At 36.7% G+C, this 15,882-nt stretch overlaps 1 protein-coding gene across 1 annotated transcript in view; it reads right to left on the reverse strand.

Annotated features, from left to right (window-relative positions):
- The window catches only part of LOC150109067 (protein HID1), a 423,878-nt gene that overhangs the window by 348,498 nt on the left and 59,498 nt on the right, over positions 1–15,882 (reverse strand). The window contains exons 3-4 of the mRNA XM_090405286.1: positions 14,671–14,789; positions 4,691–4,735 (exon numbers count right to left, since the gene is read on the reverse strand). Coding sequence (XP_090261412.1) covers positions 4,691–4,735; positions 14,671–14,789 — 164 coding nt within the window. The remainder of the gene's footprint in view (positions 1–4,690; positions 4,736–14,670; positions 14,790–15,882) is intronic.

Genomic DNA, 15,882 nt, shown 5'->3' on the forward strand with positions numbered 1-15,882 from the left:
GAGCCAGCAATCAAATATTTCTACCTAATCTGAATTTAGCTGTTTAAATACCAAAATGACCTGAAATATAAAGTATATGTAGCTTTTAATTTTTCAGGAAATGACAACATATGCTAGAATATTAATTATAAAAAACTTTAATTAATACCTTCCTGTATTTTGGCAATGTTACATTGCCATCATCAGAGATTGCAAAAAAACAATTATTGCAAAAAACATCAAAACACAAGGACTACATCCAGGTCTACCAATACAGCCACTCAAGACTTGCTGACCATGCTTTGGATACCACCACAGGATAGGCTGGAAGAAGACCACTCTATGACACCATAGCAAATACAAGTATGAAAGACTATTCATCAAACGTGCCTCAGCTCTGAAAAATGTTCCAAATCTCAACAAATTTGGGTGCATGAGACTACTCAAATTTGGGAAGCATTTATCTTAAGATCATCACCTAACAACCAAGAGAACACAATTTAGTGCACTAAGGGCAGCGTTTAGGACTCTAGGCCCAACTTTTGTTGCTTGTATTCAGCCTCATTGCTCAGTGTTAGTGCCTGCATGCACATATCATTATTTTTTGTGATTCCTGATGATGGCTAACATTGCCGAAATACTGGAAGGTAAAAGGTATTATAAAAAATTTTTATAATTAATATTCTAGTATACGTTATCATTTCCTGAAAAATGTAAAGCTATTTATAACCAATGTATAAGCTTAGCTACAATAAGTAAAGAATATGTGTGTTATTGCTGATGTTGTTAAATAAAAATTAGTTAAAGAAATCAAAGATTCCAGTAGTGAATCTCTAGATGCTTCATTAGATAGTTTGAATGAAAATAAACTTGTCCATTATATGAAATGAGTGTATAAAAATTGAAAGAGGCAATTATTTCCATAATTCCTCTGCAAACTCATCTCAGCTACAGTATACCTTGGTGGAAGAAAATAAAAATTTGTCAAAAGGTGTCACACCTTATTATTAAAATTCTCTGGATTAGTGATAAGTTGATGGAAGTTTTTTTGCTTGGCTATGCTACCAATTATATATTTCGTTTATTTTTTTTTATTTATTTTTTATAATTGGTAGCATAGCCAAGTGAAAAAACTTCCATCAACTTATCTCTAATCTCCAGAGAATTTTAATAATAAGGTGTAACACCTTTTGGCAACTCGTATATGGAAATATGACTTCTCCATTACTTCCACCTTAGTGTCACCACCTATGGGTCTGGTTCCCACTGATGAGACCTCAATAAAGGGCGTAACCAATCTGGGTAGTGACCCTTCCCTTAATGCATAGCATTACACATGTCCCGCAAGGAGATGTGCTTTGCATTATGGGATACTAGGGCAAATGATGAGAGATTATACCACCTTTGCCACGAGTTGCCCCAGTCCTGAAAATACTTCAGGTGCAAACTTTGTTTCTTTACACCTGTATAAAGGATTAAACTAAATATATAATTGGTAGCATAGCCAAGTGAAAAAACTTCCATCAACTCTTGAAGATACATATCAGGAATTTGACAACAATGCTAATGATTGAATTCAGTTTACCTTCAATCTTCTTCTTCTTCTGCAGCTTTTCCCACTTAAGTAGGGTCGATGTTTGTGGTGAGTCTCCTCCACAACCTCCTGTCTTGGGCTGTAGCCACATCCAAGTTCTTCATCCTCAAGTCCTCCTCCACCACCATCTCCCTCCATCTCTTCTATGGCCATCCATGCTTCCTCCTCCACCACCATCTCCCTCCATCTCTTCTATGGCCATCCATGCTTCCTCCTCCCCTGCATAATCTTTCTTCCCACACACTTTTCCTCCCTCCTCATCACATGACCAAACCATCTCAACCTTGCCTCCTGTATCATATCTTTGTGCCTAAGTTCGTAACTTTCACTGTTGCCCTTACATAGTCATTTCTCAAACGATCCTTTCTGGTCACACCGCACATTCACCTAAGCATTCTTATCTCCGCTACCTCCATCCTGATGATGTTATTTTTCCTCAGGGCCACAGTTTCCATAGCATACGTCATAGCTGGTCTCACTACTGTCCTGTAGATTTTGCCTTTTAGATTGATCGGCACCCTCTTATCGCATAGCACTCCAGTCATCTCTCTCTCCAGTTCCTCCATCCTGCATCCCACTTCCTTCTCAGCCTCACCATCCTCTTTCATTGGCGAAGCTCAGTATCTAAAGTCATTGACCTTCCTGATGACATTTCCTTCCAGCTCCAGATCTGTCTCCTGGCAGCCATCCACTTTGCAACACGTATACTCTGTCTTACTTCTGCCCAGTCTCATACCTCTCTCTTTCAGTACTTTCCTCCAACTTTCCAGTTTAGCTGCCACTTCTTCTCTTGATTCTGCACACAGCATAATGTCATCTGATTACAACATAAGGAAGATCTTCTCTCACCTCCTCCATCACCACCTCCATCACAATATTAAACAGGAACTGACTTAATGCTGATCCTTGATGCAAGCCAACTGTCACTGGAAAACTTTCTGTCTCTCCCAGGCAGGTTCGAACTCTTGTCTTCACATTTCTGTACATCTCCTGCACCAACCTAACATATTTCTCCGGTACCTTCTTTTCCCTCAGACACGTCCAGACTTCATGCCTTGGCACTCTATCATACGCTTTCTCCAGATCAATAAATACCAAATGTAGCTCCCGTTGCTTCTCTCAAAACTTTTCCATCATCTGTCTTAACCCAAAGATAGAATCTGTCGTTGATCGACCAGGCAATCTCCTTTGCAATCTCCACCTCCTTCCTCAGTCTTCCATCAAGAACCCTCTCTAGAATTTTCATTGTGTGGGACATCAACTTTATTCTTCTGTAATTCTTACAGTCTTGGGCATCCCCTTCAGTCTTGTAGATGGGGACAAGAGTACTTTCCCTCCATTCTTCAGGTATATTTTCCTGTTGACAAACTTTTATTAACAAGTCCCACAGCAGGTCAATTCCCTCCCCCCAGTGCCTTCCATGCCTCTACTAGGATCCTGTCAGGGCCCACCGATTTTCCCATTCTTCATCCTCTTTATGGCTTCCTTCACTTCCACTCTATTAATGTTCTGCACCACCCCATCATAAGGCTTCCCATCTTCTCTGTGAGTCCTTGCATTTTCTTCATCCAAAAGACCTTCAAAGTATATTCTCTATCTGTTTCTTATATCCACATCCCTCCTTAATACCCTTCCTCCAGAGTCTTTGATCTACCTCACATGTATGATGTCCTTTGATGCCTTATTTCTACATTTTGTCAATCGATAAATCTTTCTCTGTCCTTCCTTTATTTCTAATTGATCATAAAAGTCTTGATATGCTATGGCCTTCGCCTGTGCAAAAACTCTCTTGGATTCTTGCTTTTTCTCTCTATTCTCTTCCACTCTTGACTCGTCTCACATCTGCTTTGCCTTCCTCTTAGCCATCACTGCTTCTTGTACATTATTATTTCACCACCAACCCCTCCTTCTGCTCTCTAATCTTTCCGGATGTTTCACCAAGCACTTCAATTGCACAGCTTAGAATTACTTTTGAATTATGTCTCCACCAGTCTTGTACACTTTCTAGTCCATCCGAAATCCTCCCTAACACCTTCTCCCTAAAACGGTTCCTCACACTCTCTTCTTTTAAGCGAAAACCACTTAATTTTCTTCCTCCCATGGCTTCCAAAGGTTCTCATCTTCGACTTTATTTTAAAGTCTGCGCATAGCAGCTGGTGTTGCTGCACCACTTGATCTGTTGGGATTACCTCTTACAATTTGTTACAGCCTTAAGATGTAGTCAATCTGTGAACTATTGTTGCCACTTCTAAATGTTATCAAATGTTCATCCCTCTTACAGAAAAAGGAGTTCATAATTGCCAGATCAAATGCTACTGCAAAGTCCAAAATCCTCTGTCCTTCCTGGTTCATCATTTCCACTCATGGCCACCATGCACCCTTTCACAGTCCCTATTCTGTCTCCCTATGTGTCCATTCAAGTCTCCTCCGACAATCAAATCTTGTTTTCTTCCAGTTCCCTCATTTCTTCATCTAGCACATTCCAGAATTCATCTTTCTCTTCTGCTGTACAGCCAAACGTGGGGCATATACACATAAGACGACCAGTTGCTCTTCTCCAAGACCCAGTTTCATTCGCATGATCCTGTCGTTCCTCCTACTCACTTCCAGTACTTCGCCCTTCATTCTGCCACACACCACAATTCTGACATCATTTCTTCCCTCTTTATTCACTCCAGAGTAGAATAATTTATACCCGTCTCCTAGTTCCTTAGTCTTCCCCCCCCACCTTCCACTTTATCTCCTGCACACATAAAATGTCCATCTTCCTCATCATGTCTGCCACCTCTCTTCCCCTACCAGTCATGCTACCAACATTCAAGGTTCCCACTCGCAACATTCTCTCCACTTGTTGGGTTCGCTTCTTTAACTGCATCCATCCTTGATGAGGTAGCCCTCGTCCACTTCTCGCAGCTGTAGGGCGATGTGGCTGCGCATCGCTTAAGGGGTACGTCTTAGCCCTTGTATCACTTTCTTTTCGACTCATTTGATCATAGCTAGAGCTGGCAGTGAAGAAAATTGAAATTTTTTCCAATTGAAAAAAAAAAAAAAAAAAAAAAAAGAAACTGTAGTATTCTATCAAAACACAAAAACATAAAAAGAGAATAATAAACTTACGCAAACAGCACCAATCAGAGACTGTGCAAGAGGTAAATTTTCAACCTGTAATTTAAAAAGCATATATTTAAATTACTGCCTTACATAAGTAATAATGATATTAATTCATCAAAATTAAAAATTCATCAATTTTACATCTTTCTATGTACCAGACAGCTAAACTTCCAGATGCTGAAAGCTCGAGGTCTTCATTTGGCCAAGAGGTACAAGAAGTGAGAGAAAAAATAAAAATTCTCCATCATTTGTTTTTCTTGTTATTATATAATGAAAACACAAATAAATGAAGCTCATTAGAATTATTGTACCTTGAAAACAATTCATGATTAATAAACATACTAAATGTTAGATATTACTATTTTGACTAAATTATTATTATTATTATTATTATTAAGAGACCCCTGTAGGGAGTCAGGGACTCATCAAGGGAGGCCACATACTACCTATGATAGCCATCATACCTGTTTTTGAATTTATAACACTACCTGCACTCACTACCTCCAATGGCAATCTATTTCAATAGCACTACTCCATGAGAAAAAAATCTAGCTCTCACCCCCCTTCTTGCCAGCATTCATACTCAACTTTAAAAGACGTCCTCTCATCCTTTACCCACCCTTCATAAAATGAAAATTTTCATCTACCAATATAAGTATGACCATTTCAGAAGTTTGTAAGTTTTCCATCTATTTCAGTTGTTTGCTAGTATCTGCAGTCCACAAATTCTATATCTGTCTTTATAATCTGTATTCCACAATTCTGAATATCATTTTTAATATTGATTCTGATACAGTGCATTCTGTCCACTGTATCAGAATCACAATAGAAACCAGTAGACTAGACTGGCACACCATAATCTAAGTCAGGTCTTATCAAGACTTGTAAAGAGGAAAATGACATCCTTATTCTTTACATGTCAAGGTTCATTTCAGCACTGCAATTATCCTGTGAATTGTATTTGCAGTCTTTGCTATATAGCCCTTAAATTCAACTTTCTATCTAGTAAAACTCCAAAATACCTAGCCTGATCAATTTTGTCTAACATAATTCCACCAATATAATTGAATATCACATCACACCAAAGTGCATGACTTTACATTTACTAAAATTGAACTGACAGCCATTTCTAATGCATATCAGCTGCATTTCTAACTATCTTTGCTGTATGTCTCCTGTCAAATCCTTCTCAGTTTCATTATAAAGTTTAATGCAATGAATACAGCACAGAGGAACAACAAAATATAAGTTTATTAGATTCAATATTTAGTTCTGTCACAGAGACATTGTCAGGGAAACAATCTAAAAATTGTATGAGCACACTCAAAACAATAAATGAAAGAAATTAGACTAAAAGTCTAAAGTCCTATGAGAGGGTACCCTGGGCGGAGGCCTAAGGATTAAAGTTTCCAAAATCTTGGGAAGTTTAACACATCCATATTTATTAAGAAGCCTGTTTAACAAATCTGCTGCTGATGCTATGAAAAGTGTCTCAAGTTTATATCTATAAAGATTTTTACCTTGAGTTTATTATACATTAAAGATACAAAGAAAGTTTATACTTGGTTTTAATCCTTTTCCCAAGGAAGCAACACAATGTTTTGTACATGAAATATAGTCATGTCTGAGCTACTTATATATAGAGGCTAATGACTTCATATCACTTGCCTTGGTATGTATCCATAATGCGCATAATGGGAAGGTCACTACCAAGACCAGTTTCGACCTTTATTGAGGTATCATCAGTGGGAACCAGACCCATGAGAGATACCAAAGTTGAAGTAATGCAGACATCATATATATATCTCATATACAAGTAGCCAAAAGGTTCTTTACCTTATTAATAAAAATATCTGGATGAGAGAAAGGTGTCGAAAGTTTTTTACCTTGGGTTTATTATACGTTAAAAGATACCAAGAAATTTTAAAACTAAGTATAAAATTTCTTGGTATCTTTAATGTATGATAAACCCAAGATAAAAAACTTTAGACATCTTTCTCTCATCCAGAGATTTTTATTAATAAGGTCAAGCACCTTTTGGCTACTTGTATATGAGATAACACAAATGACTTACAAGGAAATGTGAATGATGTAGTACATGATTTGTGAAGGTTGCTAGAGACAGTGAAGTGAAAGAGGGTGAAAGGAAAAACTGTGAGTGTGTTATCAAGGTATGTAGTACCTTGACATATAGGATAAGAGCAATGATCACAAACAACATGATAGCTAGAATGTGCAAAAGAGGACTTGAGTTTGTTGATGTGTGGGATAAATTTGAAGGTAGGAGAGAGCTGGCTGCTACCGACTGTCTGCATTTGAGTGAAAGCAGAAGGATGAAACTGGGTAGATTGTTGATGAAAGGAGTGTAGCCAGTCAGGGAAAGGAAAATTAGACATTGGGAACATGAGTGTAAGGTACCAAAATTGTAAGATAAAGGACAAAGGAAGACAAAATAGGAACGTAGAGATGGCCTCAACAGGATCAACAGTCAAATTACGGGAATGGTGGGATAAGGAATTAAGGGAAGGAAAAGGGAACCGGGAGAAAGTTACTATGCTTATATACAAATGCAAGGAGCATTATGAATAAAGGTATAGTTTGTGGCCTTGATACAGTTAGTCAGCCCACAAATCATTTGCATTAGTGAGACATGGCTAACAGAGGATAACGTGCTTATGGGAATAGAATGAGCATTTTTCGAAAAGATGACAAAGATAAAAGAAAAGGTGGGGTATTACTGATGATTTCAGAAAACTTATGTCCTCTTAATGTGAAAATTGAAGAAAGCAATAATGATAGTGGCTTTGAGGTCATTTTGTGTGAGGTTGAGGTTAGCACAAATTTTAGATATTTAGGAGAATGTTGCTATAAGCTAGGGAATGTAGATAGAGATTATTCAGAAATGTTCAGACAATGAGAGTAGCAACATGAGGGTGATAATAATGGGTGACTTTAACTATGGAAGTATTAACTGAAGGCAGGAAATATCATGTGTGAGTAAGGAGGTTGAATTTTGTGAGCTACTCAGGGACAATTATCTTATGCAGAATGTAGCTGAAGCAACAAGGGGGGAACTCAAATGTTAGATTGAATAATAGCATCCCATAAAGTGATGATAGAAGATGTCACCATGATGGTACCAGTTGGGGAGAGCGATCATGTGGTTTTGATGTGGCATGTGGCTAGCCAAGTACAACCTTCATTGAACAGGAGATATGTGTGGAATTATAAAGCAAGGGACTATGATAAATTAAGAAAACAGATTGGTGATGTGAAGTGGCTTGATTAGTTAAAAAGGAGAAAAATCAGCAATGCCTGGGATTTGGTCCAGAATAAATTACTTATGGCATGCAATGTTAAACTATATTCCTAAGGTTAGAAGGATAAATAAAGTAGGAGCAAAATGGATGAATCATGGAATTATGCAGGAAGAGAAAGATGTTATGGAGGAGATATAAAGAACAAGATAACCATCAGCAGCAGCATGAAGCATATTAGATGCAAGCTAGGAAGGTGAGAAGTGTAGCAAGGAAGGAGAAATTGACATATGAAAAAAGATTGGCTGAAACAGTAAAGCAAAACTCCGCAGAATTCTATAGTTATGTTGCTAGTAGAAGAAAAGGTGAATATGGAAAGCTGACTTTAGTTGCTGGAGATGGAACAAGAGTCACATCTGCTGAAGATACAGTGGAAGTGTTTAATGAATATTTCATGTAAGGGAAGGAGGGGCTAAGAATAGTGTTGAACAGCAATAGGAAGGAGGACACAAGACTGACAGTTCATGAATTGGAAGTGTTTAGAATATTAAGTAACTGTGATGTTAATAAGGTTGTGGGACTGGATGGGATATCACCACATATATTAAGAGATGTGCAAAAGAACTGGCAGTACATTTCACTTGGTTGTTAAACAGGTGTCTGGCAACAAGAAAACAGTTCCAGAAGAGCAGAAAGAAGGAAAAATAGTGCCACTGCATAAGGGAGAACCTGAGTCAGTAGTGTGAAAGTATAGGCCAGTGTGTACATGTAAGTGTAGTGGTGAAGATGTTAGAGATGTTGGTTAGAGACACCAAGTTCTGTATGAAGGTGCAGTATCCCATACAAAGAATGGTAGGATGGAGCAGAGCTCTGCATTGATATAATCCACTGTTAATAAGTGAACCATATCAATGATATAGTTCACTTTGTGAAAGGAGGTGAGATATTCAGTTGTTTAGTGATGATGCTAAATAAGGAAGAACAATGTCAGGTAGTTCTGATGTCTTGTTGTTGTTACAGGAAGGATTTGAGTAGGTTAGTGCTTTGGACTGCATTTCAAAGTTATGTACTTTGCCCAGAGAAGATGGAGGGAGCAAGAGATTTGGGCATATTGGTGGATAAGAAACTAAAGTTTCGGGGACACATCACAAACATTGTAAGGGTACCCAAAAATACTGTTGCAATTATACAAAGAATGCTGACGTGTTCAGATAAGAAGGTGATAGTCACACTTTAAAAGGTGATAATTAGGATTTATTTGGATTTCTGTGCACAAATCTGATGACCTACTATTGGTGATAGCAGGTCATCAGATCTGTAAACTATAGAAACAATAGAAAAGTCATGTTAGTAAAGAGGTGAAAAAGAGAAAGGTAGTGAATGAGTGAATGCATTGCCAGAGCAGGTTGTGAATGCTCCAACAATGACTGTATTTAAGACAAGATATGATGGTTATTGTGGTCTGAGACAAGATATGATGGTTATTGTAGTACGAAGACTCATCAACTTTGGTAATGAGTCTTCGCACTCCATGGAGACAGAAGTAATACTAATAATTATACAAAAAGCAATAGGAAATAAATTCAAGTATGAAACACAACAGCAAAATAACCAATATCGGTGCTCGAAAAATAAACCTTTCTATTCCCAGTTTTTGTGAGACACCAAGGAAAAAAAACTGATGTGACCAAGACATGCCAATAATGGCTACAACATGGATATATTAAAAAAGAAACAGAAGAATTCATTCTAGCTGCTCAAGAACAGGTGTTACAACCTAATGCAATGAAAGCAAAAATTAAGAACATCAGCAATAACAGTAATGTAGATTATGTGATCAGAAAAATGAAATTGTAGAACATCTGATCAGTGCCTGCAGCAAGATAGCCCAAAGTAATTATAAATACCACTATGATTAGGTGATAAAATAATTCACTGTCATGTATGCAAAAAATATGGTTTTCCTTCTTCTGCTAACTGGAAGTAGCATAAAATCGAGACAATATCAGAAATCATAACAGCAAAAATTCTCTTTGACTTTAGAATACAAACTGTTCAGTCTTCAGAACAAACAGTCCTAGCATCGCAATTATTGAACATTGACAAGTTTGGATTACTGACATTGTAGTAACCAGTGATAACAACTTCAATAAAAAAGAGGGAAAAAAATTACTAGGTATGGCAATCACTACCTGACATCAGAACTACCTGAAAAATTACTAGGTATGGCAATCAAAGTTTGGTCGATTGGTAGAGCCTCTGCTACTAATGGCTCACAAAAAATTAAGCAAGTTTGAGCGCGGTTAGTCGTTGGAAGGGGAACAATCATTCAATGCTGTTGGCACACTCTCCCTCGATGAGTCTTTGGACTCCCTGGAGGTGTCACATAATAACAATAATAAAGTTGGGTGGCTTAAACAGACCAAAGTTATTCCAATTGTTATTCATCCGCTTTATAGATGAATAGGATAGATTGCTCTTCCTTTCCTTATAGAGTGGAACTATCACCTCTTCATCTGAACATGTCAGCATTCTTTGCATTATAGTAGCGATTTTTTAGGTTACTCTTACAATGTGTCCCCTGAACTTCAGTTTCCTACCCACCCACTAATATGCCCAGATCTCTTACTTCCTCCACCTTCAGAAGTAAAGTTCCTCTAATGTGGTAAACCTCATTCCATCTTCTCTGGACAAAGTACATAACTTTACATTTAAAAACATTGAATGCAGCCCAAAGCACTAATCCCCAAATCCTTCCTGTAACAACAACAACACATCAGAACTACCTGACATTGCTCTTCCTTATTTAGCATCATCAGTAAACAACTGAATATCTCCTTTCACACTCTAAATTATATATCACTGATATAACTATGACTGTCTCAGTACTCTGGAATATTGAGTATGAGGATAGACGGAGGGAATGTGATCTTCAGAGCTTGGCAAATAGGGGGGGGGGGTGTTATGATTGAAATGTATAAGCTGGTTAGAGGACCCTACCAAACAGATAAAGTGAATTATTGCATAGGAGAATAGGTGATGCAAGAACAAGAGGTCATCCCTGGAAACTATACAAGGTTCATGTGAGTAAAGAGATTGTTTGCTTCGGGGGTGGTGATCAAGTGGAATGCATGGCCACAGTGGGTAGCGAGTGCTCCAATATTGAATGTGTACAAGGCAGGGTATGATAGTCACTGTGGTCTGTGAGTGTTTAACTCCTAATACTAAGACCTATGTCCGAGCTATGTTTGGTCACATAGCTCAGACATTAGACCACTTCCTCCTCCATTTCAATAGCCAGCACCCTAGAATCTAGTTCAGTAGAAAAAGAAAATAATAATAGCCTGTCTTTTCTAGATACTCTAATCCGGTCTTCTCAATGGCATCTTTTCTTTTCAGTTTACAGAAAACACACCCAAACAGGTAGATAGATAGATAAACTCCCCTTAACAGTATTGTGTTATCAAAACCCTTGCTTTGATAACACAATACTGTAGAGCTTCCAAACACTGTTTTACCTGGGTTTTTCCCTTTCTGCTGAACTCTCCTTTATTCACCTGATCTCACTAGCCAATGTTTACAATGCTAAGAAGATTAAATAATTAGTTTTTCCTTCTCTTCACATCTGTCTCATGAAACAGACTACAGTAACATTATTAGTATTCCCTATATCTGGGGCACCTCAGAAAAAATAGTCAGAATGCTAAAAAAATATAATATCTGTACTGCTTTGAAACCTCATCTGAAGCTAGCTATTTTAATATGCTCTGCTGTTTTGTGGAAACCAAGCTTGGACCCACAGTGCAGTATGGCATGGAGTATTGTCATGCTGAAACATGCAAGGTCACTAATGAAGTTATTCCACAGCATCAGACACATAAAGCTGTCCAGAATGTCCAGGTACCATCAGATGTCATGGTTTTGGACACACCCACCAATGGACTAAGTCCCTCCCCCCCATAACATTACAGAGCACCACCAAATTTGACAGATGTAATGATGCAGTCCTGCCAAAATCATTCCCTGGGTAATATCCATATCCAAACATGACCATCAGAGTGAAACATTTGGAAGCATGATTCATTGCAGGAATGGTGTGAAAGACATTAGTCCAAACTTCGTTTGGTATTCAGTAACAAATATAAGGGTGGTTCATCCTCATCAGTATGAAATCATGAGGAACTCAAGTGTAGAGGACATAGGAGAGGATGGCTTAATTGTGATTGAGCAGCAGGTATATGAGGAAATTGATGTCACTAAGGCGATAGGATATGATGATATATCACCAATATCACCATGTGTCATAAGGGAATGTTCCAGGGAATTGGCAGGAGCATTGGAATGCCTGTTTAATAAGAGTCTTACAACAGCACAAGGTTCCAAGGGAGTGGAAAGAAAGTAAAATTGTTCATATTCATAAAGGTGGTGATAAGGCTAAGGCAACAAGTTATAGTCCAATCTGTATATTTGGAGTTGTAGTTAAGGTATTAGAGAAGTTGGTGAGATATAGGATACAAAAGTGGGTTAATAAAAGTGATATTCTTTGTGCTTGTGAGCATGGGTTTGTTAAAGGGAGATCATGTTTTACTAACTTACTTATGTACTATAACAAGTGGTTTGGACAAGGGAGATGCATATTCAGCGGCATAATTAGATTTTGCAAAAGCTTTTGATAGGCTGCCACATGACATGCTCTTAAATAAATTGAAACAGATGGGACTGGATAACAGACTTCTGAGGTGGATCAGTGACTGGCTGTCAGATAGGTATCAGAAAGTTGTATATGGGGGTGTGGTATCCTGAAAGAGAAAGGTCACTAGTGGTGTGTTCGCAGGGGTCAGTTTTGAGATCATTGTTGTTCAATTTGTATGTTAATGATATTGGGTTGGGTTTAACTAGTGATATCCAGCTGTTTGCAGATGATGCAAAATTGGGGAGAGCAATGTAGAGTCAAGCAGACGCTAGGCCTTACAAAGAGGACTTGAACAGATTGTATAAATGGGCACGAAGTGGAACTGTCAGTTCAATGTTGCAAAGTGTAAGGTTTTGAAATTTGGTAAGCAACAATTGGATGCAAAATATACACTTGATGGAGAAACTTTAAAGAAGTAGACGATATTAGAAATCTGGGAGTGATGGTGGACAAGGACCTGGAATTCAGAGGCCACATTGCACAAGTTGTGAAGACGTGACGTCTTCACAGTAATGATGCAGAGGATCCCAACATGCAGAAATAAAGAGATTATGATGTCATTGTATAATGCCTTGATCAGGCCTCATATGGATTACTGTACACAGATTTAGTCACTGAGTTTTCATGGTGATGAGGATATGTTAGAAAGGGTCCAGAGAAGATTCACAAAAGTGGTCAGTGGTCTTTGGAATGTGGAGTACAAGAACAGATTGAGAGAATGTAAATTGCAAAGTCTTGTGAATAGGAGGATGGGGGGGGATACATTTGAGACATATAAGCTAATCAGGAGCTGTTAACAGGTTGACATGGAAGAGATTTTTCATACAATGGGGGAGGGGGGAGGGGGGGATAGAACAAGAAGCCATCACTGGAAAATATGTAAGGCGGGTGTGAGCAGAGGAGTGAGGAGAAGGTTCTTTGCATGGAGAGTGGTCGGTGAGTGGAATGCATTGCCCGAGTGTGTTGAGAATGTGGACACATTGAATTAATTTAAGGCACAGTTGGATGAGCTTTGTATGCGATAGTGTGTACCTCTCACAACGAGTCTCTGACTCCACAGAGGTCAGGTGTTAATAATAATAATAATAAAATAAACAAACACATTTAGACAAGATATGCTGCTATAGGGGATGGTGAATGAACTGAAAACAATATGTGGAAAGGATAAAAGCTGTCAGATGGGAGGGTGGGCATACCTCCATAATGAACAGTGACTTCCTGGATATTTGATGATTATTATTATGATGATAAGAATTATAAATAATTTTAGAATATCAAAAGAGTGTTTTCAAATCTCTCTTCATAAATGAACTGAATATTAAAAAACTATTCATGACAGAAATGCAAGCTGCTAGAATCCCAGTAAAATTTCTATACTTTTCAGTGAGTACTATGTAAATATATGGTTTCATTAATTTATGCCTTTTGATTAACAGCATTAAACCTTTGAATTTCCAAAAATAATTATGAAACTTTGCTTAAACCATAACTAACTACCACTCTATTGTTGCTGAGGGAATAGTGCTTCTGCTCTCCAATCAACAGGCAATAGGTTTCAAATCTCACTGTGACAAAGTTATTTATGAATGTTTTATGGGCAGGTAAGTGGATTTCTCAATTTCACTATCTAGTGTGACAATAACCTGCTTAGTAGAATCCTGAAGTGGCTTGAAGAAAGTTCCATGTGTGGTCCATATAGCACGAGTTTTTTTTAGGTGATACGCATAAAAAAATAATATAAAAAAAAATTTTAATCACAATTATAGTTATTCATCAATGAAAAAATTTTGGAAACTTCATGAATCCAAGTACAGTGATCTCCCAATTATCCAGTCACAATGGGAATCAATTAGCTGGTCAGTTTAAATGTGGGTATAGTTAACAAATGTATAGTTAACACAGTGTTGTTCCAGATGACAGGGCAATTTGAGGACCAGTTAACTGAGGGTTCAGTTACCTGAAGGTTGGAGAATTGAGCAATCACTATATAACTAATAGTTGTCCAGTAATTAAATTTTGATAACAATGAAATTTACTTCACTATCAGTCTCATCTCCTGGTTGCACAGGAAGACTAGACCAAAAAAATCCTCTCCAGTCTGGCTCCTCAAATATATAAGGCAGTAGTCGTATCAAAAGTCTAACACAATTCAATACTGAAAGAAATTGAAAAGCAAACTTTATTATTAATAAAAACAAAATTAATGTGTAATATATATTATTAATAAATAATGATTATCAGATTAATAAAAACTGAAATATAATTTTTGATTAATATCAAATACTGGAGGACACATAATTCAGCAATTAACTGAATTAAAAATATAAAAATTATAATTTTTTAAATTTATTTTAAATATATATAAATAAAATTTTATTTATTTATTTATATAAGCTTATATAGGTTTTCCATTATATTACACATTAACTTTATTATTAATAAAAACAAAATTAATGTGTAATATAAACTTATTAATAAATAATGATTATCAGATTAATAAAAACTGAAATATAATTTTTGGTTAATATCAAATACTGGAGGACACATAATTCAGCAATTAAGTGAATTGAAAAAATTCAGTTAATTGCTGAATAAAATTAAAAAATTATATATATTTAATAAAAATATAAAAATTATAATTTTTTAAATTTATTTTAAATATATATATATAAATTAAATTTATTTAATTAATTTATTTATTTATAAATGTTCTTGCATATTTACCTTGCTTTTAATCCGGCTATTATAAGTTAACTGTCATTTTTTGTGATATTCTTTGTTATGTGCATTTAAATAACATTTGTAATGCGAACATAAAGAACCTACTAGCACTGCTTTTTCCGACTGTCACCTGCAAATCATTTTAAAAGGCTATACAGATTTTCTAATGTTTACCTAATTTGCTGGGTTTATCTAATTTTGATTTGCAATGAACAGTTAAAACAGAGGTTTTCCATAATAGGCAACTTTGCTATTCTGGGATGTGACATAACCACAATAATTCCAACTATTTGGCTGAACCAGAACTTGGACTCAAGAGGCTGCACAAGAAGTGCTTTAAATATATGCATTCAAAACAAAAGTGCTCATGAATTATAAATTAAATAATATGAATAATAAATACAGCTTCAAAATTTCATTTCTAAAGAACTTATTTAAGTTTTATAGTAAAAAAACTAATTAAAAGTATATTAAATTAATAGTAGAAAAGCTATGGAAGTGAAGAAGAAAGCAGAAAAATAGGAGGA

The sequence above is a fragment of the Typopeltis vanoorti genome, chromosome 2, assembly GCF_054136105.1.
Source record: "Typopeltis vanoorti isolate ZY-2024b chromosome 2, IOZ_Tvanoo_1.0, whole genome shotgun sequence".
NCBI lineage: Eukaryota > Metazoa > Arthropoda > Arachnida > Uropygi > Thelyphonidae > Typopeltis > Typopeltis vanoorti.